This window comes from Pelmatolapia mariae, linkage group LG18, assembly GCF_036321145.2.
Source record: "Pelmatolapia mariae isolate MD_Pm_ZW linkage group LG18, Pm_UMD_F_2, whole genome shotgun sequence".
NCBI lineage: Eukaryota > Metazoa > Chordata > Actinopteri > Cichliformes > Cichlidae > Pelmatolapia > Pelmatolapia mariae.
In genome coordinates, this window is record NC_086243.1 from 27,160,444 (window position 1) to 27,186,748 (window position 26,305).

General features: G+C 38.7%; 1 protein-coding gene across 1 annotated transcript in view; it reads right to left on the reverse strand.

Annotated features, from left to right (window-relative positions):
- Positions 1 to 26,305, reverse strand: part of atp1a2a (ATPase Na+/K+ transporting subunit alpha 2a) — a 50,754-nt gene that overhangs the window by 13,788 nt on the left and 10,661 nt on the right. The window contains exons 8-18 of the mRNA XM_063462883.1: positions 22,841 to 23,109; positions 21,028 to 21,226; positions 19,917 to 20,026; positions 13,777 to 13,911; positions 11,789 to 11,868; positions 10,076 to 10,185; positions 8,840 to 9,015; positions 5,809 to 5,945; positions 3,781 to 3,931; positions 2,889 to 3,057; positions 1,914 to 2,068 (exon numbers count right to left, since the gene is read on the reverse strand). Coding sequence (XP_063318953.1) covers positions 1,914 to 2,068; positions 2,889 to 3,057; positions 3,781 to 3,931; positions 5,809 to 5,945; positions 8,840 to 9,015; positions 10,076 to 10,185; positions 11,789 to 11,868; positions 13,777 to 13,911; positions 19,917 to 20,026; positions 21,028 to 21,226; positions 22,841 to 23,109 — 1,691 coding nt within the window. The remainder of the gene's footprint in view (positions 1 to 1,913; positions 2,069 to 2,888; positions 3,058 to 3,780; positions 3,932 to 5,808; positions 5,946 to 8,839; positions 9,016 to 10,075; positions 10,186 to 11,788; positions 11,869 to 13,776; positions 13,912 to 19,916; positions 20,027 to 21,027; positions 21,227 to 22,840; positions 23,110 to 26,305) is intronic.

Sequence of the window (26,305 nt, forward strand, 5' to 3'; positions counted from 1 at the left end):
TGGAAATACTAGAGCTGTGAAATGTAAATCTGTATGCAAGTGTCACTCGGCCTTTGTTCTACATGAACAAATGGACGTCGACGGTGAGGCAAAAGCGAATTTCTTCCCCCCAAATGAAAGAGCAAATGAAACCAAACATTTTTCTTTCTACCTTCAGGCATTCATATTTGACACCAGTATTAGTGCCATTTTCGTTAATGTCACCTTTAGCTTGCCGGTAGCTATGCAGCATGCTAATAATTAGCACCTTCTCTTGAAGACAAATCATTAAAATTAGCCCGCATTTAGCAGGTGAAAGCTCACAACTCAATAAATAAAGATTTATCTAAAATATTATGCTGCGTTATGAGTTCTAAAAGTTCTATGCAGAAATGGTAAAAGTTGAATAAACAGCAGTATTTCAAACACAAACATAGGTATATAACATGTAAGACTTGACAATTTAAGTTTGTTTTGCAATTGTTGTATATATATTTTAAAAAAAAGATAACGAGTCTTGCAATAAAGGTGCCATTCTACTTGGGGATCAAGAACAAGTATCGGGGTAAAAGTCCTGAAACTGAAACTGAAATTGTTTTCGAGCTCTCATGAGTCACATGAGTCTGAGCACTGAATCCTACTACAATACTACTAGAGAATTTGATTGCATTGATTGATTGATCATCAACAATGTAAAAAAGACAAACAAATGACAATTATGTTACAACTATGGCAGGCGAAAGAAGTGTTTTGGGGTTTTTTTGGGGTGGGGGGGGGGGGGGGGGGGGATTGTGGTCAACAATGTGTAACTCTGGTTGCAAAAAGACTTTCTCTTATATAAGTCTTTGGGAAAGTAGCCATGACCTCAGAAAATACTACAATGATGAGTTTATGGGCTAAGTCACTAGTTTCAGGTCAAATCAAATAATACATTATATTCATTTTAACCGTGGTTATCATTACTGTCAGAAGAGGAAATATAAGACATATTCATTGGCTAATGACTTGTGATTGACAATGTGTTAGCCAATGAGCATGTGACTGAGAGCTTGTCAGTCATAAACCACTGCATGTGTAGAACTCTTTGTCAGATCCACAACTCACTTGCAAAGCAGCAATAATACTCTGTTACATCTGTTGAAACCACAGCCATATAGTCATTTCTGTTTTAGTTGTTGTAAGTGTGCCTAAAGTCCTCATAAAGGGAGCATGTGCAGCTGGTGCATTGTAAGATGAAATGGCAACAGCAAAAATGGTCAACTCAAGGCTGATGATTCAATCAATAACTGATCGTGCCTGAAAAAGGGCAAAAAATCAGTGAAACTGTTGCCTATAAGAAATAAGTCTTACGACTGGCTTTAGGCACTAGATTTTCATCTGTGACTCACACTTCACACTCACATTATCTTTGGGCTGATGCAATAAGATTATGAATTTGTCATGAAGTCACTCACTTGCAGCTGCTTAGCATAGTTAACTGGAGAGGAAGGAGAAATATTTGAGTCCAAATGAGTGATGTTAATCCTAAAGCAGTTAAGTTGAGAAAAGACACAGACAAATATACTGATGAGATAAAGCTTCAGGTGATGGCAAACGAAGCCATGAAGCCAGAAAGAGTTACTTTTATAAAGTATTAGTGCTGTCAAGAGTCCAAATACACTTCAGATAAACACTGCACTCTATTTAAGAAGTATTACATAATCAAAATTGAACATTAAGTCTCTGAGGTCTTTAAAATAACATTTTAAACTATAAATTGTTCCAAAGGCATCTAAGAATAAAACAGCTGTAAAGTAAATGTCTTAATTAGTTTTAAGACTGTGTGGTGATGCTTGGAAAATTTTGCTTGGCTTCTGGCTTAAAAAAGTTGGTCAAGGAAACTATTTGAGGTATTATTGAAAAGAGATATTTCAGTTTGTTTCCTCAGTGCTCACCATATCTGTGCCCAGGTCAATACAGAGGATGGTGACCGTTCCCAGAGGAAGAGGAACACTCGCAATGATGAAGAGGAGGAAAGGCGAGATCTCTGGGATGTTGCTGGTTAATGTGTACGCAATGGACTTCTTCAAGTTGTCAAAGATGAGACGACCTGCAGCGATTAAAAAAAACAAGAAAGAAAAAAGTGTTGATGGTTGATTTAAGGTGGGTCAAGGCCGAGTGAATTTTCTTACTTAAATGAAGGTCACTCCGACCCCTCCATCAGCATATCCACAATACAAATGGATTTTTTAAAATCTAACACCATATTTAACACCCATAGCTAAATTAAATATCAGTCTCTCAAAGCAAATCTAAGGTTAAATCTCAAGTCAAATCCTTGAGAGCAAAGGCATGTCAAATTACAAGTATTCCTGAGAAAATTGTAGGTCAAAATCCGTCCTTCGGGTCGCTGAATGTTCTTTATTAATACATCACATTTTAACATTTACATTTCCATTAAACTCATTTTTTTTCTAATCTTAACTCAAACTTCTCAGAGTCCCTTCACCGCGGCACCTACATAGTGCTGAGTAAAGTCTTTTTAAATTATTCTAGTTAATTTTATCTGTTTAAAAACTGTATTGTGTTCAAGTCAACGTTTAAAAAAAATGCTAAATTAGCTGAGAGATAATTTTTTGACTGAGGCCTGACTCTAGTCGTACCCTCATGTCTACATTGCAGCATAAACTCTGTGAAATCAACCAGACTTCTCCACATATAAACTGCTATTCATTTAAAATAGAAAATCTCTGGTCTCTAGTGTTAAATGACAAAAGAGCTTTCTTTTTTTTTTTTCTTCAAATTCTTGATCCCTTTATTTCACTGACTCACTTTTTTTCCCAATGTTTTCTTTCCCTCTTTGTTTCCTCCTCTATAATTTTCTCCTTTTATGCCTCCATTCTGACACCCTGCCTTTCCCCCACACTCACCCTCCTCCACTCCGGTGACGATGGAGGCAAAGTTGTCGTCCAGCAGGATCATATCAGCCGCCTGCTTGGACACATCAGAACCGGCGATCCCCATGGCAACGCCGATGTCGGCTTTCTTCAGTGCCGGAGAGTCGTTTACGCCATCGCCTGTCACAGCCACGATCGCCCCCTGTACCCACAAGGACCGGCGAACAAAAAGTGTCAAGAGGAAAAAGATAAGTACTGTGATTTAAAGCCTTTCTCCCCCCTCCGCCCCTTCTGTCTTAATAATGTCTTTTCAAAGCAGCTCTGGGGAGATTAAATGAAAAATGGAATTGAGTTGCAGTCATTCAGTCACGAGGAGTGAGAGTGAGTGAGCCATGGTGAATTGTAGCATGACCTCAATATATGGGGATGTGAATAAGTGCACGCACACATAATTTTAAAGTTTTGTACATAAAAGCTCAGCATTTAATTTAAGGCACATATATAGGGTTTAATATGAGTTTAACATACAGTTAATCACATGCTCAAACACACAAACAGGCCTCCATTGTAGGCGCACACACTTAAATGAGCATGAGGACAAAAGCCAGCATTCATTCATTCAACCACCTGGACTAAAAAACAGCTCAAGTACACAAACACACATACAGACGATTGTATTCAGTATTAAATGGCAGGAAGACACACACACACACACCTGTACAGAACCATACCTCCACACTTAAACATAAACAGGCACATTCAAGCATTCATTCAGTCTTTATCACAAACACCCAAATGCCTGCATTCATCTATATAAAACGCCACACACTGCAATTCAGCTTTAAGCTCTCAAAAAGACCCAATCACACATTCGCACACACACTCTGTCTCTCACTCACACAGACACACATGTGTGACCCTTGACCTGTCTCTGGCAGCCTTCAACAATGATGAGCTTTTGCTGTGGAGAGGTTCGGGCGAACACTATCTCAGTGTGGTTCCTCAGCAGGTCGTCCAGGTACTCAGAGCTCATCTCCTTTAGGTCAGAGCCATGCACCACACACGCCTTGGCATCCCTGGGAAACACACAAGCAGGTACAATTATGCAGAGGGTGGTAATGACATTTCCCTCAAGTCTGTCATTGTCAGGCAACCACACAAATGCAGCAGCGGGAAACATACATTTCCATGCTCTGTGTCTTAAAGGAACAGTTTGACATGAGATATGTCTGAAAGTAAGAAAATTAGCCAAGCAGCAATTCCAAAGCTTGCTCATTAATGCATTACATTTCCTTTGTCTAAGCTACACAAAAATAAAAGTCTAATGATGAATATTTGCTGTCTTGTATTATACGGAAAATAAATTATTGGGGAAGTAATTCAACCTCCTGGAGTCTCCAAGTACATGCTTACTTTTAACTGTTATCAGGATTTTCTGTACTATATTATTATTTCAAAACCCATCTACTAGACTGCTGATTATCATATGGTGGGAAATGGCTGCAATTTCTTGGGGTGCTTCCTGTGTAGTGACTGCATATCCTGGTCAAGATTTCCATTTCTTTATGAATGCAGATGAATGAAATAATAATAATAATAATAATGTTGCAAAAAGTTATATTGCTGTGAGAAGGTAGCCCTTGCTTATCTGTTGAAATCCTCCTATTCACGCTGTTATTTATTTTAAATGACTGCTGAGAACTAATTTTTATAGGTTAGGTTTCCCTTAATTTATCCCTTTTATTTTCAGCCATAGTTTGGAACTATTTGCATGTATGTGTGTATGCTGGAAAACCGTGTGGTTGATTATGTGTCTGTATGTTTTAACATGTACACTTATCTTCAGTGTGTGGCTTTTATTCAAACTGTGAAGCACTTTGTAACTGTGTTTTGAAAATTGCTATACAAATAAAGTTATTATTATTATTATTATTATTATTATTATTAGTGCTCTACATATTACACAGACTATTTGATTGCTTGTAACCGAAGTCTACTCAAACAACTGGACTGAAGACCTTGGAATAGAAACAAAACTGTGAAGACTATAAAGGGGTCCAGAGTGTTTCTGTTATCAAGAATCTTGTCCCTTGTTATTTCTGTCTACTTTGTACATCCTTCAGACAATTCAGTTAAATTCATTTCAATTCAGTTTATATAGTGTCAAATCACAACAGCAATCGTCTAAGGGTACTTAATATTGTAAAGTAAAGACCCTACAATAATGGAGAGAAAACTCCAACAGTCAGAGGAACCATTATGAGTAAGCACTTGAGAACAGCGGGAAGGAAAATCTCCCTTTTAACAGGAAGAAACCTCTGGCAGAACCAGGACAACCATCGGCTGTGACTGGTTGGGGGTGAGGACAAATGTCACACTGTGGAAGAGAGCCAGAGATTAATAATAACTAAGGAGTAGAGTGGTGTATAAACACATAAAGGATGAAAAAAGGTGAGCAAAGAAGAAATGCTCAGTACATGATGGGAAGCCCCCAGCAGCTTGCATTTAATCCAGCCCTAAATATAAGCTTTATTTAAAATTTTAAGCATAATCTTACAAGTACAGAGGCTGTCTGACTGAGCTCCATTAAAGAGGTTTTCTTTTAACCTTAGTGACCTTCAGTGGTCCTAGTAGGCAGATTTTATTACCTTCAGACATGTAACAAAGTTGTTTCTTCTGATCTTTATAATACGCTTTTGAATGGAAAGATATGCGACCGGTATCCTTTTTTAAAAAAATTTAATTTAAATCAACTGCTTCCACTTTACATGCACAACACATCCAGAAGACACAACATGGTTCACAAACTGAAACACTCTCACAGTCGCACAGACACTTACTATTGGAAGCTAAAGCACGCAGTCAGACTCTCCCTTTATACACACACACACACACACACACACACACACACACACACACACACACACACACACACACACACACACACACACACCTGGGGTTAACTTGGCTCAGAGGGATGTTTAGTCTCTCAGCGATGTCCTCAACCGTTTCGTTGCCCTCAGAGATGATTCCTACACCCTTAGCAATGGCCTTGGCTGTGATTGGGTGGTCCCCGGTAACCATGATCACCTGACCGTGGACAGAAGGTCCCCATAAGTCACATGAAGCCTGACTGTACCTCATCTGTATGCCATATGTCAGAGCATTCCTAAGCTACAGTTTAGTATAGGCTCTACAGGCACATAACTCATCCAGATGTGTTGTGTAGTTAAACTGGGAGGGAGTGGGGTTATTAGGGGTTAAAGGTTCAAATCGTACAGTAAATTCATTAAATCTTAAATGTGATGCTTTCTTATGGGCAAAATAGTATGATTTTACAAATAATCCATCAAAATCTTTGTCTTTGGGGAAAAGCAACTACAGAAGTTGGTGATGTGTACTGAAATGCTAGTATTCCCAAAAAACCTATTCATCCACTTTCGCCAATCCCCAGCACACCTGCAGAAGGCAACAATTCTTATGCCAGTTTTAGGCACCGTATTTTCGTCTATTGTTTAGTTCAAGTATCATTCAATCCTTTGTAATCTTCCAATAAAAAGTAACTGACAGATGCAGACTTTGCTAAGAAGCCCACTTTTCATTTCATCACAGAAGTGACAAAAGAACATACTGCATAATGGAGATTATTTTCTATTCTTTCAAAGTCACCCAGTGGAAAATAATCAGTTCCCTGATGAGAAGCTGTTGAAAAGGAAAGTTATAAAACTAATAAAAAAAGGGAAGTATATATAAGTATACATTTAACTTGGATATATATAGACTGCTATAAAGGAAATGTGGCAAATATTAGGATCTATAACCATATGTACTGTTCATATAGTACATTTAGCTTATTTTTAACATCTGCTTCATTACTTTACCGTCACCACTAAAGTTTTCAGCAGCACATATACAGGCTGCATGAAGGTACATTAAACATCACAGATCATGTGATTACACTGCATAATGAAAATTTAACATCCAGCTAAAGGTATTTAAAGAAACAGGTCCAAAATTTGTTGGACAAAAACACAGTTTTTGTAGTTCTACCTCTGTAATCCACCAAAGTGGATTTCAAATCAAATAATCAAGATCTGATTAAAGTGCAAGTTTAACTCAAGGGGTTTGACCAAATGTATTACATTAACTGTTTAGGAAATACAGTCATTTTTATACACAGTACCCCAATTTCAGAGGCACTTCACTTTCCCATCTTGATTGTTTAATTTAAAATCCATTGTGGTGTTGTACAGAGGCAAAACTACAAACCTTCCGTCTTTGTCCAACAAATCACCCAACTGTACAGCTACAAAAATCATATTTCCCTGGATCATTTTAAAGCTACTATATTTTTGATTATTTATTTGTAGAAATTGTTTAGAAATGGGATCATTTCCTATAGGTTTAAACTATTTTGATAAAGAGCAAAAGTGAAAATCTTACACCGCAATCCATAATGTAAACTATAACTAGATTTATATGTTTTCACACCTTGGCTCCCGTGATTAGGTAGAGGATCATCAGGGGGTCCATTGTCCCTCTTGGGGGGACATTCCCACAGAGCTTAAATCTGGGACTCTCCACCATTTGACCCTAGAACTGAGGAAGCTTCTCGGATGAGAGGTGAAACGTCTTCAAGCAACTTAAAGAAGCCCAGACGCTTTTCTTTCCAAGCTCCTTAGACTACGATGACTTGGATGACTGAGAACTTTCACAAACATTCGAGTTTTAAACTTTTTATCACATATGTTTTTAACACAAACTTTCCAGCTGTTTTCTACAAAAATAAATATAGCAGCATTTTCAGTCACTTCTGCCTCTAGTTCACTTTTAAGCCAATTACAGGGTGTCTTTCAAAAAGAAGCGTGATAACTACTGTACCTGAAATTAAACATGCAAAATCCTCTTTCCATATTTGTAGTTGTTCCCCTGAGTTAGAATGCCTCATTCTCCTCATTATCCATTTTTATCTCTGCTGGAAGTTGTTTAACCTTCCTGCGGCCTGGCTTATTACTTTTCTGACGAAAAAAAAAGAAATCTGCTCTCTGTATTTGGAGTCGATTAACATATAATGACAATTTGCAGTAAATCACTGAATCTGCATTTAGCTAAATGGATTCTTTTTACAAATTGCTATCAGAATATATTCAGCTCATTCTTTATCGCCTTCCATGCTTTTTATTTTAACGCCAACAATTCAATTTGCCAATTATTTTGAATTCTTCATCCCAAAACCATAATTTATTCGTAAAACTGTCAGTCACTTCTTACCCGCAGATAGTCACACCTGCAACAGTAGCTCTGATAAACTACCGAGCAAACTTTAAAACTGTTCGGGTACTTCAGCCAGCCTTCAAAGTGTTTATGCAAAACATGCCATAAGCATTTTCATCTATAGTCATAGTCAAAGGAAGATGGGTTTTTCCATCTGCAGTGATTTATATTTAGCAGCCTGCTGTTCTGTGACCTCTACACAAGCTATGTGGAAAGCATAAAGTGGGGAGATCAGCACTATGACTATAGCAGAGAACAGGCATCACTTACAACACATATGACAATGAATAAGTCATGTACAGTACACATGAAAGGAGGACCTGGGATAAAGGTGGACTGCAAAGTCGCTTGCAGATGCAGAACATTTCTGACAGCTTACAGCAGCTTAAAATAGCATTCCCGTGTGAGTTTTGCCAGAAGGCTAGCTGAGCCTTCTGGCAAAAAGTCTGATGTCAATGCCAGCCCACACTGACATCAGCTGATCTGTTGGGATTGCGGCTGAGCTTGACTTTGTGCCTTGCCTGAACTAATTTGTCCATTGGTCATGATCTGTCATGGTCCTGAGAAGTGATCAGTTGTCATTTGGACTTCACTATGTGATTTGAAAAGATATTTGACATGCAAATCCCCTCTTTTAAAAGCTTGATGAATGAAGCCAGAGGGAAAGGAGTATCAGGAAGTACTATAAATGAATCTGTAGAAAGTGTTACCTTGATGCCAGCGGAGCGGCATTTACCCACTGCGTCAGGCACAGCGGCACGCGGAGGATCAATCATGGAGATGAGACCCAGGAAGCAGAGCTGCATAGTGGGGAAGTTCGTGTCATCGCAGTCGAAGGTGAATCCTCGAGGGAACTGAGATGAGGATAGATTCAAGTGGCAGAAGCCTGGAAGAGGAGAGAGATCAGTGAGGTGATTGTTCATAACAGACTGAAATGAAATCTCAAAGTACACTACAGCTACTGAAAAAACAAGAGAGAAACATATTTTTAACTTTAAAAAGAGGCTTGTTTTTTACGACCCCCAAGAAACACATAACAACAAACAATACTGATTTTTGATGGTGGACTTTACTGTTACTGTTGCTATTTACAGTTAAGCTTGTTAAGGAAATGTGAGTAAGATTTATATAAGAAATACACCCTCAGAAAATACATCTGGTTGCAGTAATTCTGTACATTTCCATATGCTTATTCAGATTCAGAAGTCGCAGATTTGCAACACAAATTGAATCGGGCATTTTTATTAATTCATGATACACATCGCTTCTATCATATATCTCTCTCTCCAATCGCCCAAAGTGAGATACTTTGGATGAAACACCACACTCAGTCTAAAACAGGAGAAGCACCCGACCCATCATCATCATCACCTAAGGCATAACTGAGACACACTAATTTACACAATTTCAGGAGTTTCACTCTAAAATGGCACCATTCCATATTCCACTGTTGTGACGCCTACTCTAACAAAATGATGATAGCACATAATTATTACCTATGGCACTTTTTAAAAGATGCCAGGTAAGTTTTCTCCTTGGTTGTCAAAATGATGACATTTACGGAGTCAGAATGCCGAACACTTTAGAAACACCGAAAGCTGAACTTCCAGTACTGATTTTTTTTAACCCAAAATGTGCTGCATTTTACTGCTCAATTTTCACCTGATACTCCTTAAAACGCTGCAGACAAATGTTTCTAATATTTTGTGTAACATTGGTTATAAGTGTTTGCTCTGTGTCAGCTCCAATCCAGGGCAAGAGCCAAAAACTTTTTTTTTTCAAGAAAGTGTTGCAGTGCAAGCATTCTTTACCTTTATGGGGACATTAGGGCAAACTACCCTGTGTACCAAGGCGATTATAAAAAGTAAGTGCTGTGTCCAACTGCTTCTCCTCTCCACCTATTCCCAAGCAGACTGCTTTTATTTGGTGCCACTAGATAAACGTACCAAGCACCCTTTCTCCCAGTCCACCCAGCTCCAGGTAGGCACTTTGGAAAGCCTCTCTCCACATTTCATCCATAGGCTCCTCCTGGCCTTGTATCATAATGGTGTTGCATCTGTAAAACAATGAATAATAAATTTAGAACTACGGTGCTTACAATAATCAGTGTGTTTGAATTACATAAGCAGGATGAGCTCCAGCTAAATGGACAATATGATATGTGGTGTCAAAAAGGTTTGCGCCTTTAAAAGGATAAGTTGTTTTTTTATCAACCAACAACAGCTTTACTGTGGCTTTATTCTAAATTCAATATTCATGTCAGCACTGAGTTGGGTTTGTTTTGGAACCACTGTTACATACAAAGTATATGCACACACTGGAGGAGCGCTTAATCTCATTATTAGGCAGAGATGTGGACAGCAGGAAGTTATTCATAATCCAAACTTTGACATGTAGTGCCCTCTTTTTTTTCTGTGGCTGTACAGCATAAACTGGAGACCCCTGTAGTTCACAACTCTGCTTTGAGGGTTTTGTTTTGTTTTGTTTGCTTCTTTTAAAAGTAGATACTTTCTTAGCATAAAAGGGAACTTCTAGGGAGTGATGTAAGTATACAATAATTGGTAAAACACATGAATGCAGCACTGACAGCTCACATAAAAAAACCTTAAAACCATGGTAAAACAATACTCTCATACAACAACTCTTATTAACTGCAAAGTGGGGAAAATAACACAAAGAAGTAAACTGACAGTGGCATCCAGGCTTTATTGTGCCTATATGAAAAGAAGGAAATACAACAAGATTTTGACTTGTCGGAGACAAACGTTAAAAAAAAAAAAAAAATCAATTCCCTTCAACTTGCTACAAGGCATCCACCACACAGTGAAGCAATGCAGAAAGAAAATGAAGCTGCTCAAACAGGATTACAAGAAAACAAAGGACCACAACAAGAGGTGATGTTGCATTACCAACCGCTGGCCAGCTATTACATCACGTTAGAGTTCCCATTAGCAGTGCGAATGCAAGCAGAAAGAAGGCTTTGAAAGTATGCAGCTCCCCGGGGACTTTCGCAGTTAGTGCTTACCCCCGGGTAGAACTTTTGCTGCAAAAGTAGCTGTTAAAGTGCAATAACTTTTTCCACCCCGACCACCAAGTCATACTGTTTTTTTAAATCAACTATCATCATTTTTTTTTAAGGGAAAAAAAAGAAGTTTAATTTTAGTAAAATAAATGTCAACACGATAGAATAAGAAAAAAATGTTCATTCAGGTAAGTTTAACTTCACATTTTTCCCCTGGTCATCTACCGCCCACCTCTAGTGACTCTACGCCCTGCCGTCTCTAACAGTGGGGCATCCATCTGACTGTTAAACAGTGCCAAAACGAATCCCAATCATGTGGGTGCATAAATGTTAAGTTTTCTTAACCTGTGCCCACTTGTAAATATTATGCATGAATAAAGACAAATTAAAGGATATTGCTGCCATATTTTAAACAAAGCCTATGAAAAAAAGATAAAAACAACCGGTTTTATTATGTTGCTGGATTTTAATCTTTTCACTGACAGTAGCAAAGCAATATATAGAAAATTAACAGCCTGGATAGAGTCTTTTTTTACCGCAACCACAAAGCAACAGGAAACATTAAATGAAAAACGAGTCAAATTTTGTGCTATTTTCCTACTGAGACATATAATCGATCCATTATTGATTAACCAACCTGTCCAGGATTCTTTCGGGAGCTCCCTTCATGACCAGAATATGACCAGAGGGATTGTCCTCCGCTTCATGGATAGAGAGCTAGAAGAAAATGCACAGGAGGAAATGTGAGGACACGACACTGTGGGATTTGCTTTAAAAACAATGCACACATGCTGTTCATTGTGGATTGTCTATTGTTAGTCTGATTTTTTTTTTTGTTTTATTATTTTTTATTTTGTTTTCACAGCTGTCATATTTTCCAAGGTTGAATTGACTGAGTGTACCTTGAAAGTCATATGTATGCCCTATGTTGAAGGGGCATTCATTTACCCAATTGCATATATTCCTCTGGTGTAGCACCTTGCATTATCCCTTCCCCCATACCTACAGTAGTTTGTGTGCACACATTCCCTCACTCACTCACACACACATTCCCCAAGGTAATTTGTATCTGAGTCACAACATATCTAATCTCAGAAAACCAGAGCAAAATTGCTTTATTTCCCCTCCCCTAACACAGACGTGCCTATTTTAAGTCAGGGAACAGGTGCACAAGATGCATGCAGGAAGTACTTTGTTTGCTTCAACACTGCTGCTGTGTAATTCATATGCTGGTTCGAATCTCCACACAAGCTGGGAAAGACTGGGTGTGGAAAAGCGAAGCAAACACACATCTCTCTGCGTTAATTGTTGCACTTCCCCTGAGCAAGGTGTTAATGCTCTGCGTGATGGCTTCATATAGTTCAGTATTAACTTTTGGCTCTGTTGGTGTTGACTGTTAGAGGACGGAGTGAAGCATGTGGATTAACGTAAGACCTTTCACAACTGCCTCTCTACTACAGATACTGGATGGGAAATGTTTGTTCAATTTTATTAAAAAATAGCTTCTGCTCAAATTTTTTAATCCACTTTGGTGAAAAAATAAAATTACAGAGCATGCTTGTCTTTGCTCAGTCTCATAAGAAGCTACCTTTGCAAATGTTTGATATTGTCTAGCATGATGGCAAATTTTAATTAGGGATGTACATCCAGGTCTTCTCACCTGTTCTTCTCCCAGCATGTTAGGCCTTTTTATTCAGGCACTGTTTATAAGCAGGTTACCAACCCATTTACAATTCAATAGCATATTCAACATACAATAAATTTACAAATGGGATTTCTGTACATTGAAAGGCAACAGCAGAGCACTTTCTTAGTATCCCAGCCAAGCCAGTTCATAATCCTGATGTATCTTTCTAACATAAATAAAACACATTGCAGAGCTTTAATGCTGCAACAGTTTTTCCTGTGACCAACAATGCTGCGTTTGTGGCTTGTTGGGCAGCTTCCAAGTATGAATGCGTGCAGCAGTGTGAATTTTAAGCAGGGTGTCTCTGGTAAAAGAGCAGACATGTTCAGGCTGCCTTCCCTCAGTAGAAAAAGGTTAAAAAATGAATATGCATGATTTAGTTCTGGCATATAAGGAAAAAATTCTGTTTTTTTCCTCTCATGGACGTCTTGGAAATCTGTGTGAAAAACTCACCACAGCTCTGACAGAGTTGAATACATTAAAAATAAAACCACTGGAATTGCAACCCAAAAGATCTGGACCCATACCGACGTTTTAAAGACTTTGTCCTTGTCTTTCACTAAGTTTCATGACATTATTTGGTCTTGTGTAGTCTTGCTCACACTGATTCTAGAATCTAGAAGTCTAGATTCTTAAAACATTGTAAAAACTGATTTTAATACAAAAATTGACAGAAAAGTAATCAGTTTTATGTGATAACATATGTTAGTGCAGCTTTCATAAACATAAAATTGGTCAAGATTAGAAATAAATACCTCCTCTGGCTAGTGAGCAACAATATCTATTTACATAACAGTTACTCTATTACATTTTTAGGTTGCTTAATATATGTATATATACAAAAACCCAGAATGCACAGTAATAAATTTCAGCCTTGTGTTAATTTTCTCATCAGTTCAAGCCCAAAGCCATGACGTGACACTAGTCTCATGCAATACCTGATATTTGTTGGTGGAGTTGAATGGGATCTCTGCCACTTTGGGGTTTGCGGCTCTCATGTCACGAACACTCTCACAGCACACCTCGATGCATTTCAACAGAGCTGACTCTGATGCGTCCCCCGCTGTCTCCCTCTGGGGAAACACACACAGGAGCACATTAGCACAGTTACTAACATATGCATATTAGGAAACGAGTGTTGGCTGTCGCATTGCCTGTGTTTATCGTACTGCAGTAGAGGGAAGCTTTGGGATTATGTGTTATTTAATTGATTAAAACACTAGCTGAGATACCTGAGAGGACTTCCTTTACATCCGTTATGTTTCTTATTAATTATGCAGGTAGTGGAGTATGATCTGAATTACCAATGCTGGCCACAACATTGTTGTCTAAGTTAATAACTTCATGTAAAAGAAGTCAATGTTTTCCCTTTTTAAAAAATCTACAAGATGAGGAAGAGTTTTATTAAAACAGCTCAGTTTCTTCAGGAAAAATATAGCTAATTAGTTGGGTACATATGCTGTTTGTAAACTCTCAAGGGCAGCTTCTAAAGGTCTTGATGATTTTCTAAATAAATACTGTTGGAGGAAGACATTTGAGTATTGCCTGTTGGCAATAATCAGTAGCAAATTGGTTGCTAAGATTGTAGTAAATGAGTAAATTATTTGGTTATATTTTTCCAATAGTGGTGTGAAGAAATAATATACTCGGGGAAATTCAGTGAGAAAAGGTTAATTTTCATGCTTGATCTATTTATCTGGCATGTAGGGCAGCAACAAAGACTTTACACTTCAGTCTGTCCTGGGGCCAGTTTCTCAGATATGCTCCAGCTGTAGCTGGGGGTCTTCAGCTCTGTTTCCACAGACCACCCACATGTGTATCGCCGGTGGTGAAGAACTGTCCTTGATGGAGTTATTTTCTCGAATGCCTGAGTAAACCATATTTAATTAAAGCGTTCCTTAAATCATTTGTCCTAGCTGTTATGATGACCTATAAAAATCTGAAGCCACTGTTTATAGCTGTGCGAATAAAGGCATGTAAGAGGCGTGTCATTTCCTTAAGATGATAGAAATTCATCTGTTTAATGTTGCATTTTAATCTAAAACGTGATATTTTTCTAACCCGGACCAATTAATTCTACTCTTGCGCAAACACTGAGTCCAACAAAACACAAGTTTCAGTATAACAAATTATCTGAGATCATATTCAATGAGGTCATTTAGCTTGACAGCATTTTTTTTTCTGTGTAGCTACATGTGAACTTAATTCAAAAGAAAAAGCTTCATAAGTATTAACATGTGTAAACTGCTTCCACATGAAGACACATACAGAGTAACTTCAAGTATAAGCTACACTATATGTGTTTGTACTATCGCAGATGAAAGGCATCCAACGAGAAAGAACCGTGGCAATATCTTTGGTCATGGCTGGAAAACAGATTTTAATATTGCACACAAAGAGGGCTTCAAAGTTGGCTGTTATAACAGTCTGTGACTAAAAGCAGCCTGGGAAAGAAATTTAGAAAGATCATCTTACAACGTGTCTGCTGATAAGATCTACATCTGCTAACCAATGAATGGGAAAGGAGCTGGGAGATAACGCACTGATCAAAAATATATGGGTGTCAAAGTTGGAAAAAGCAAACCTAATGTTTGGGATTCTAATAAAAAATGTAATTTATTGAGCTGTGGCAGCACAAGATTGATGTGTCCTCTAGCTGTTTTCAAGGAGGTTGTAGTATGGAGCGAAATATCGTGGGAATTGGTGCCTTGTGGGGAGTGAATCAGTGGGTACAATCTGCATACATCAAACTTGATGTTGTACCTAAGTTTATTAGATCCATGTCTCAGAGTGTGTCCTGCAATAAACTTTACACAGATGGTAAGAAAGCCTATTTCACAAGTCTCCCAGTAGTATTATTCTCTTTTTCCTAGAAGCAGCTTGTTTGATATTTCTTTGTTTTTGGAGGTTTATCAGCTTTAACTTGTCTGATAAAGTTGCTTGCTGTGATACTTGGATAATTTTAGAGAAAATTCTTTTTTGATAACCTGTGAAATCCACCTTCATAAAAATTCCATGATAATAACGGCATTTCAAACCGCTCTTAGAGCCAATTTATTAAAATCCATGCTAAACTGATTGACCTGACACCCGATACACCAGTGGGAGCGAAACCAAGACAAGAAATTTCTCTTTGTTTCTGTTTATTCATTCATGAACAGCCACCAAACAAGGACACGCACTCCACAAGATTTGTCCTTGTTTGTGCCTTTTCATGAATGAATAAATAGATCATGGAAATTCCATTTTTCTCCTTTCCCGAGTAAGATGGGTACTTGTTCGCGTAATGTTAACAGAGCCTCGACTGCTGTGTTCGAGGGCTGCCGGGATATACGCTTGTCACTTAATCCAAGGAGGAATTCTGCCCACCTTGAGGGGTACAGAGGCTGCACTGGCACCGTCTGCTCCCATCTGAGTCAAGAAGCTGTAATCCCTGTCACTGAGAGCCATACTGAGAATTTCTTCAGGTCAATGTAGCACAGTTTGGAGGGGCAGCAGTCGGTAGAAGACGGAGATATTATTGACTTACCTTCCCAGCAGTGTGTGTGTTTGTGTATCTGTGTTGGGGGAGTCATTTCCAGGGGTGCATTGGATTATCCTCTGTGTATGTGTGTTTATGTGTGAGAGAGATGCCAAACCAAGTGTCAAGTGGTACTGACAAATTATTTTTATGGGTTGTTTTCATTCCCCTGTGGCTGCCATGCAGCTGAGGATGGGCTGACCACAGCAGAGAATACAAACTATCTTTGCTCAAGTATGGCATAACAAGATGGTTTGGTAACCAGTCCGTTAAACTCAGATAACAACTTCAAAATCTGATCAGAAGGGCAGGGAACATAATTGGCATGCTGGCCCCATCTTTTCCCTCTCGTCTCATCCAAGAGATGTTTGAAGAGACAGTGAGAAGGGAGGGCCTTGAAATTACCAGAGACCCGAACCACATCCTGTACAAAGAGCCGGAGCCGATACCCTCAGGCAGAAGGTATGAAAACTCAACATGTAAAATAAAAATTTCCACTATCAGGGATCTGTGTAATACTCTTTCTGATAAGAGACACAATAACGGCTACTCTAATGTAAAGCACGGTGCTTACGTTTCTTTTGAAGTGTTTACACTTTTCTTGAGCATAGTCCCATTATGCTTTTCAGCGTTACGCATTTCAAAGGAGAATATTGTGCTTTTAACCTTTAATACACTCAGTATGAGAGCTGATGGCGTGATTCATTTAAAGATAAAGTGTATGATCATTTAGAAAATATACATCTTTTAGATGCTCATTTTTGCATAATGCAAACAGCAGCATGTCGTGCTGTTGTATACCTACGCTGCATTCCATTTCAGAGGCAAATGTTTTCCTTCTAGCTTCGCTACATTTGTATTATTTATGTACACCAGTTAATTTTCAGATTGAGATTTCAAATTGAATCTCTGTTAACAATGTTAAACTCATAGATTAAATTGCCATCAGTATGTGCAAACGTTTAAATTAGCCCCCACTTGAACAACTGCAACGTGCAAACTGCAAACGCCAGATATATGATGTAATAAGTATTATAATAACATGATCAGGTCTATTCTTCAGCGTGAACTTTAAATACATTTTAAATTTATTATGTACTTTTACATTTTTTTTATTAGGGTCTTTTACACTTATACTACTTTTACATGGCTTTATTGCCACTTTTAGTTAAGCACATATTCAAGCATATAAATCTTAGAGTGGAAGTATCGCCACTTTGTCTGCATGGAACATTAAAAGAGGCTAAGATGTGTAACAAGTGCTTTGATTTATGTTGCAAAAGCTGCTGCTGTTTGACTCTGCTTTTTGCATTTTTCTGTACTTTAACTTTAAAGCTATTTTAGCAACAAATGCAAAGGTATGTGAAGTTTATCTATCTTTACCTGTGGGCACAACAACAGCACTTATAGGTTTAACAGTTTTCAGTCTTGTCATGAATTAAACTGACAGAAACCCAACATTTTGTTTTTTAAACCTTTTTTTAGATTTAGTGAGTGAACACTGATTTCACAACTTCTTATTTTGGAGTGACAACTCAGCTAACACTTCCCACATGTTGTTAAGTTCACCCTACTGGCAAACCATGTTGTCAAAAATCATGTCATGAATAATGCGCATGCATTATTTGATCCAAATATAAAAGACCCACTCAGAATACCCTTGGATTAAACTAAAAGTGGTATACTCCACCTCTTTAGGGAGTAGAGATAATTCATGAGGCTGAAATATAAATGCAAAGTTTTCAGTAACTTGATGTTATAGCGTGAGCGCTGCTGTGTTGCATGGTATACATGCGGCAGGTACATATCTATTTTTCATGCTGCATTGCATAGAACCACTTATAAATCCCAAACGACATTTATCTTTCAGTACAGCAGGTTATTTTTTTTCTCCAAGGATGGTGAAGCGCGTCCTTCCTTACCCTGTTTTTGATTGGTGAATACTCATTGCCTTCATTGGTTGGTTTGGCTGGGTTTGGACATGACAAGTGATGACTGGCTGGAGTAAGCCAATCAGAGACAAGAGGAGAGTGGGTTATGCCCACACAGTGTATATAAAAGATAGATGTAGCCTCTGGGGCTAAAGCCTTGAACCTCGGTTCTTTCTGCCAGTCAGCAGTGCGTGACTATTTTGGTTGCAAAAAGAAACCTGGTAATAACAGAAGCGTTTGAGAACATGCTCATTTTCTCTTGAATTATGACCTCTGTAACATTTCCTTGACATGTTTAAGTCTCAGTCTCTAGTCTTACTGAATACAACGTGATTTTTTTTTTAATATATAAGGTTCTATTTAAAGTAAGATAGAATATATTTAAAAAGTGCATGCTTTAGACTTGTGGTTGACAAGTCACTAACTTATGAATGTGTGGTGTCACATCCACCCCTCAGCTGGTGACATACGGTTTCAAAAAAAGGAAGATGGTGATGGAAACAATGCTCAACTTAAGGTTTTAAAACAAGAGTCAAACTTGTGTGTTAGGTAATGTAAGAGTGGCTTCATCCATCATTTATAGAGGCTATGTTCATGTATTTTCCATATTGAAGTTAAATAAATAAACATATAGTGCCTTCAGTGCTACATTATATCTGCCCAGTGTTCACATGCTGGTAGAGCACTGAGTCAGGAATCGATTGATGTCCCTGGTTTCGGTTCTTGGGTTTTGAGTTTTGTATGCTTGTTTGTTTGTTTGTATATATTTATTTGTATTATTTATATATATTTTGCCATGTTTTTGTTGTTATCGTAGTATTACTTCTTGTTGTATTTAAGCTGTAGTCATTGCTTAGCGTGTGTATGGGATCTCGGAGTCTTATTTTGCTTCAGATGAGTGTCAGCTTTCTGACTTCACAGAGTACAGTCACTTTCAGTTTTCTGTCTTCATGCCCCGTTTCCTTCCCCTTTGTTTTGTCTGGCATTGTCCCTCTGTGTAAATTAATTCAAGCATGTTTAAAATGTACTTTCATATTTCATGTCTCTGGTTCATTTCCTGTTTTATTTTGTTAGTTTTTTTGTGTCTTGTTTTAAATTTTACTTCCTCCCTGTCTGATTGTCTGTGCCTGTTTCTTGTCATTCTCCTGTGTCTAATTCCTAATCAGTTGCCTGTATAAATTGTCCTGTCCCTCTATTTGTCTTGGTCATGTCATCCGCTTATGTCTGTTTAGTCCTGTATTGTTCTGCTTTGCTTTCAGAGTTCCTCCGTAGAGTTCTGGTATCCCTCGTGCCTTGTGGATTAATGTTTGGATTTTATTGTATTGGACTTATCTGCTAATAAAGCTCGCTTTTAGTTGGATTCTTCACGCCTCTTCTGTGCTGCACTTTGGCTCCTTTACACCTCTACCCTCCACACACAGCACTGTTTGTTCAAAAAGCTTATTTATATAGCTGCCTCTCCCTCTTTTATCTGAACCAAATTCATTGTGAATACTGCTCCTCTTCTTTGGAGATGAGCAGAGGATATTGGGGGAAAAAAATAAAGATTATACATACTTCTTCAGGCACCAATACACCAATAAGTGTGAGTGAGTGGCAGTATAAATATATATATACTTTCTTTTACCGTTACGATGGGAAGGTGCTCCTGTCCGGGTTTGAAAACAGCTCTGTTGCAGAGGCCAGCCACGCGAGACAAAGCAGTCCAAGTAGGAGAGCTCTTGTCAAAACCCAAACCTGAGAGAATAGGAGAAGGAACTGTGTTAGGCTTTTTTTTTTAAAGTAGGACTCATGCAGTATTTATGCTACGAACTTAACTCTCAGTTCACAGAGTACAACTGAATATTGTAGCTAAATAATAGAATTGGGGTCAGTTAAGTTGAACAATCACTGTTTCCTTGACAAAAGTGATTTTTCAAATCCCCAGTCTCTAAAATGCCATTCATTTTTAACTAGAGGGACTCAAAATAAAAAGGTGTTTGGAAATGACTTGTATCAAAATTTCAACCCTCCCACCCAATTGCACTGAAAATGACCTTCACTCTACTGCAGGCGCCTGCATTCATTTTTCATATTTGCCTGGACTGTGTACAACGGGCTCCGTCACTGTTATTGTGGAAACAGACTGACACACTATGGCTGGGATTGTTGAGCTTGACACGGTGCAGTACAAAAGGCTAAAAAGGCTGCAGCAGCTGTAAAAATTGTCTGCATACTTTATGGAGAAAAAAAATTGAATACACTGTGTTTTTCGTAGCTCTTGCCCCGTTTCTCTTGTACAGCCTTTGTCAGCACCACTGGCTATTCCTTGTATGAGTTCACAATTGTCTGACTCAGGACTAATTAGTATTCATGGAACACCTGTTTTTTCTCCTGCCAGACCTTTTGGTTATTGCTAAAAGCTTCTTTAAAATTTGGCTCGATTTTCCACAGGAGTCAAGAATCCGATTGGTTCCGCAGAAGCAGTCTTGCAGAGGAATTCTGGGAAAAGACATGTTTGTAGCTGAGGGTTATGCCGCCCACCGCATACCGCTGCTCAATTAATCCAAGCAGTAGAGTGAACAGCCTTGTTGGTTGGCGGTGTGAACATTGGACAGATGAATTTCAGCAGGTGGTCGCACTCCCCCCTCTGCATCCCCCACTCCATCTCTCCTTTATATCTTTCACTCTCCAAGCTCTCTCTCTCTTTCCTTACTTTTCCCCCTTGTTTTCCTCCTCTCCTTTCATCTCAGTCTTACCAGTCTGGTCCTCGGTGGTGTCCGCATCATGGATCTGGTTGTCGAACCACATGTGGGCCACCGTCATACGGTTCTGGGTCAGCGTGCCCGTCTTGTCGGAGCAGATGGTGGAGGTGGAGCCGAGAGTCTCTACGGCCTCCAGGTTCTTTACCAGACAGTTCTTCTTGGCCATTCGCTTGGCAGTGAGAGTCAGACACACCTGGGAGGACGGTGGGAGGTGAGGGCAGAGAAAGAGTAGGGGAGGGAGAAAGAGGAGAGGCGAGGATGGATGATTTTGAAAGCATGTGTACGCAGCAGAGCATTCAAGTGTTTGTGCATGTGAAACCATGCGTGGTCCCGGTACCTTCTCAATGAGAGTGTGTGTATGTGTGTGAGGATCTCGCTGGTTAGTTAACAGCAGGTGAACAAGAACATAAAAATATGATGAGTGGACATATTCCATATGTTACCCACATAGCAACTAATATATCACACATAATGTACACACAAGCATTTCCACACATACCTGTATTTAAAGGGAATGCAACTAAAGAAACCAGCCACTGGAAGTTAATTTATTTTCTGCGACCACTGAAATGTCGACTGATGGCATTTAAAATGCCAGCTGGCATCCACCTCAACCTACTCTCTGTTTGTTGTTGCAGAAAAAGTTAGCTACATTTTTTTTTGTAAGAACAACATTCGGTAATAAATCACTTTGCTGTGTTCTGTAAGATCATTAGACCTACACCGAACATTCAGTGAGGGTAAATTAGTGATAGGAAAAGCACAGGTGTAACTAATAACATTGATGATGGCTTGGTTCCATGTAGATGTGCCAGTAAACCGTGACAGTGAGCCAGCAGGCATGCCATCAGGGCTTTGGAACTGGCACATGCAAACCTGCACTAATCAATATGTTTATGTCAACAATATCAAATGGGTATGAAAGCAGCTGCTCGAGATGAAAAGCCTGTGGGAAATTAATGCCACCTACTGCTATTTTCCTAATTTTTGTAAAGCCTTTAAGTCTTTTTTGTTTGTTTGTTGGTTTCATTATTGCTGCCTGTGATCTTAAATTCCCATTATCAATACACACAGACAGACTTCTGCTATACAAATTTAACAGGTGAAGAATGTCCATCAAAGCCAGAAAACAGAGCTTAAAAACAAATGAAAACTTTACATTTTCTTACAGTAATTTCAGAAGCTGGTTTCTGATCTTCCAAATTGCAAAAACACAAAGAAAGCAGCTTTAAGTAATCATGCTAATGATACCTTGTACAACCAAAAGCTAGACCGCAAACAAATGTACAAAAAGTAATCAAACATACCCACACACTACAGTCCACCCACCAGTCAGCTCCTGCCTCGCTCTGCTCATTGTGATGGTTCTTTACAGCTTATTTAAACAAAATCTCACTGTTAATGTAAAAAAAATGTACCTGTAAAAGCCCCCCCTGCAATCAACTTGGATCATATTCTTAGTTTAAAACTACCATTTCAAACACCATTTTGTATCTTTGTGTAGCACAGCCAGTTTCTCTTTCCCACATGGCTCCATTCACTTTCTTTTCCCAGAAGCATATTATGGAGTGATCTTGCTACAGGGGATTATTGTAAACTGAAGTGCACATTGTATCCTTGCAGCAAGGACAGAAAGAAGCTGTGCAGGGACATAAACTCTCATTAAACCGTTTAAACTGCTCGGCTATTTACAGAAAATCTTGCAGATATATTTTGGAGAAAATCATTATTATAAAACTTATTGTTCTAAAAAAACAACAAAAAAGAGGGAGAGAGAGACACAAACGCTCAGATACACTATACTCACAGTGACAGTAGCCAGAAGCCCCTCAGGCACATTAGCTACAATGATGCCAATGAGGAAAATGACGGCCTCCAGCCACGTGTATCCCAGGATGAGTGACAGGATGAAGAAACTGACTCCCAAGAAAACAGCCACACCGGTGATGATGTGGATGAAATGCTCGATCTCGATGCTGATGGGTGTCCGGCGGACCTCCAGCTCAGATGCCAGAGTGGCGATGCGACCCATCACCGTTCGGTCACCGGTGGCTATCACAATGCCACGAGCTGTACCTGCAGTAGGGGGTCATTAAATTTAAATCAGTCATTCTGTTTACCACAAAGGGACATTACCGATAAAATTAGTTCAGTGTAACTGCCTTGACTCAGTTAAAATTGGTTTACAGGAGATTTCTGTTCTGCAGGGCATAATACTGTAATTAGGATGACTGTGCAATAGATAAAACAAAAATAGGCCACAAAAAAAAAAACAGTAAAACATGAACAGCTGCACAGTGGAGACAATATGAATTAAAATAAAATGTGATGATGATTTCACTCACTGGCCCTCCTTCCAGCAAATAGTGTTTATATCCTTGTTTTAAATGTGTAACTAAAGTTATTGCTCGGATGTAATACAGGGTCTCACTCCAGTCTTTAGTGTAATTATGAAAAAAATTATCTAATAGTTGTTTTCATAAGCCGGTAGAGGAACAAGTACGTGTGAAAATGCTCTTGTTCTATGTCTCAAAGTACAGCAGTAACTATTAAATAGGAGTTATTATTTTGAATCTGAAAGAACATTTTAATGGCTTGCTTAGTCATGTAAATCTGACAAGGAAAGGTGTTTGAATGTGAGAGTGCAAAGCTGTGGCTGGTCCAAAGGGGAAGGCTGCTATGAAGCTATGAGCTTTGTTATAAAGTCTTGCTGTCAGTGATTTCTTTTTTGGTGGGGGTCCAAACTGGAACTCAGTAGGATATTTTTGAAAGAAGAGTGGCATAAACAATATTGTGCAAGAGTCAGGAGCCACCTCTCATTTCTTCATATATTTCTAGGAAAATGGGAAATAGTTCCAGGATTTATTGAAACATCCTGAAGCAGAGATGGAAATAGACTATGCAAGACAAAAAAAGAAGAGTTTGCACAATTCTAATAAGTTTGAAACTCAATATTCTGTCCGACCACCTCTATGCTTCAGCACAGCTTGAACTCCTTTGTGCAAGCTTTCTTCTGTTAATGACGAGTTGAACCAAAAATGTCAAATTTGGACTCCTTGCTCCCATAAGACCTGTTGCCACTGATTTTCTGTGCACTTTTTGTGCAATATGACATACCTCAGCCTTTCCTCCCTGTTTTCCTTCCTTAAGAATGGCTTCTTGACAGCCACCTTTCTACAGAGACATTTCTGATGAGGCTTCAGTGAACAGTAGATGGATCATCTGAAGAGTCAGATGCATCTCTCAGGTTTTGCCAGGTCTTTGCTGAATTATTTTTCTTAAGGACATGACTTTCAGATACTGTTCATCTGCTGTAGATGATTTTTTAAGGCTGCCACTTCTTTGTCCTCCACTTGTCCAGTTTCCTAACATATTTCAAGGACTCACTGCACATCTTACACAGATATGCCAAGTTTTCAGCTAATAGCTCTTTGCTCTTTAGTGCAACAATACTATTTTACGGCTGTCAGTCCGTGTTATGTTTGACATTTTTTGTTGGTTCATCTAAAGAAATGCAAGTATGTGTTTTTGCAAAGTGTCTAAAGACACAATTTAAATTTTATTTTTTGGTTCGTTTGTTATGTGTCAACAAAGCACTGCTTCATGCCTCAAATTTAAAGTTAGGTGCCTTTTTTATGCCTGAATGATTCGTAGATCAGTGTTAAGAGGCTTTAAAAAAAAGTTAAATATTAGGAAATGAAGGGTGGCTCAAAACTTTTGCACAGTACTGTAAATATGTGTCCTAAGCAGTATGTGTGAGGTATTATCTGATCTTTTAATAGAAATGTAGTTCTTTGTGAATGGGTTGTCAGTGAATCAGGCAGCAATAAAGAAAAAAACTCAAAGATATTTGTTGGGAAATGAAAATGCATGGTTCTGTTTTACTGACATTAATATTCAAGTGATTAGATTTTAGCCACTCATGCAAATGCTGAAGCACACAGGAAAGCCTCTAGGTGCTCTGGACCAGAAGCCTGAGGTCCACATTCTGCATTAAATAGATATAAAACATTCACCAAACTCACCATTTTTTCTGTGCAATTAAAAGTTAAATTGAAGTCTTTGGATGATTCATCAGTTCAGTAGTTAACAACATCAATTTGTTGCAGTCGCTAGTCAAGAAGCATCGGTTTTTCAAATGACGGCTTTTTTTTTTTAAGACAGCTCTTCACATGAGAGGTCGTGAGATTACAGACCACTAGGTGTGAATTACAGCTTTCAGCTGGGTGGCCAGATGCTCTCACTGCTGTAGTGAGACTCAGAGTAATATGCGAAGGGGCAAACAAATGCTAACAGCGTGGATACTGTGGACACTGCAGACGACGTGCTCTAATGTGTAAACAATGAGGAGGTTCGATGGCGAGACATAACTGGCTGTAGAGCAGTGATAGATGGAGGTGAATTACAGGTGTTGGCCAGTGATCGGTGGTTGGATGGACTGAGCAGATGCTCGAGAAAGTGGATGAGGAGAGAATCCAAATAAACAGACTCTACCTTATCCTCTGAAATGTGAAAACTGTGAGTTACTCTGGGTAACCAGCACAGTTTCTGATAGAGTTTTTTCCGTATGTAGGTATGTCTTTGATTTTTGAAGAAAAACACACTTAGTTATATACAATAACAAACCACAGATGTTGCAAATTAATGATTAATTGAATCATAATTGTGAATCTTTTATGATTTTTAATCGAATAGACATGCAGAGGTCCATTTTCAGCAACTGTCACTCCCGTGTTGCACTGGCACATTGTGGTAGCTAATGCAAGTTTATCATGTTTGAAAGCTAATTTATCATTTGAAAACCTTTTTCCAATTATGCTGGCACAGCTGAAAACTGTTCTGCTGATTAAAGAAGGAAAAAAAATAGCTTGTTGAGTGTCTGTAGCATCACCCTCTGTGGGTTTGATTATAGCCTTAAAATGTCCCTCAAAAAATAACTTTCTTCTGAAATTCATCAGAGTGTTCTCGTTCTAAGAAACGAAGAGTATTCTGTGTGCTAAATTGCCAGAAAAAAAAAGCTTTGTACAACTGTGCTCTACTCGTTTACAAACCAGCACAATCTGGTGGGGACAATTTAATGAAGCTTCCTCTTGAGGACCTGAGCGGTGTTTCTTAAACTGTACTTGTAATCTTGCTCAGTTTCTCCCACGTCTTGTTCTACTCTGGTTAGGGCCACTTTGCAGTACACACCTTTTATATGCAATCCTATTTCTTTTTAGGCCTCCAACTGAACAGCCTTCGATTTTAAAGACTTTCAGAATGTCCATTACGT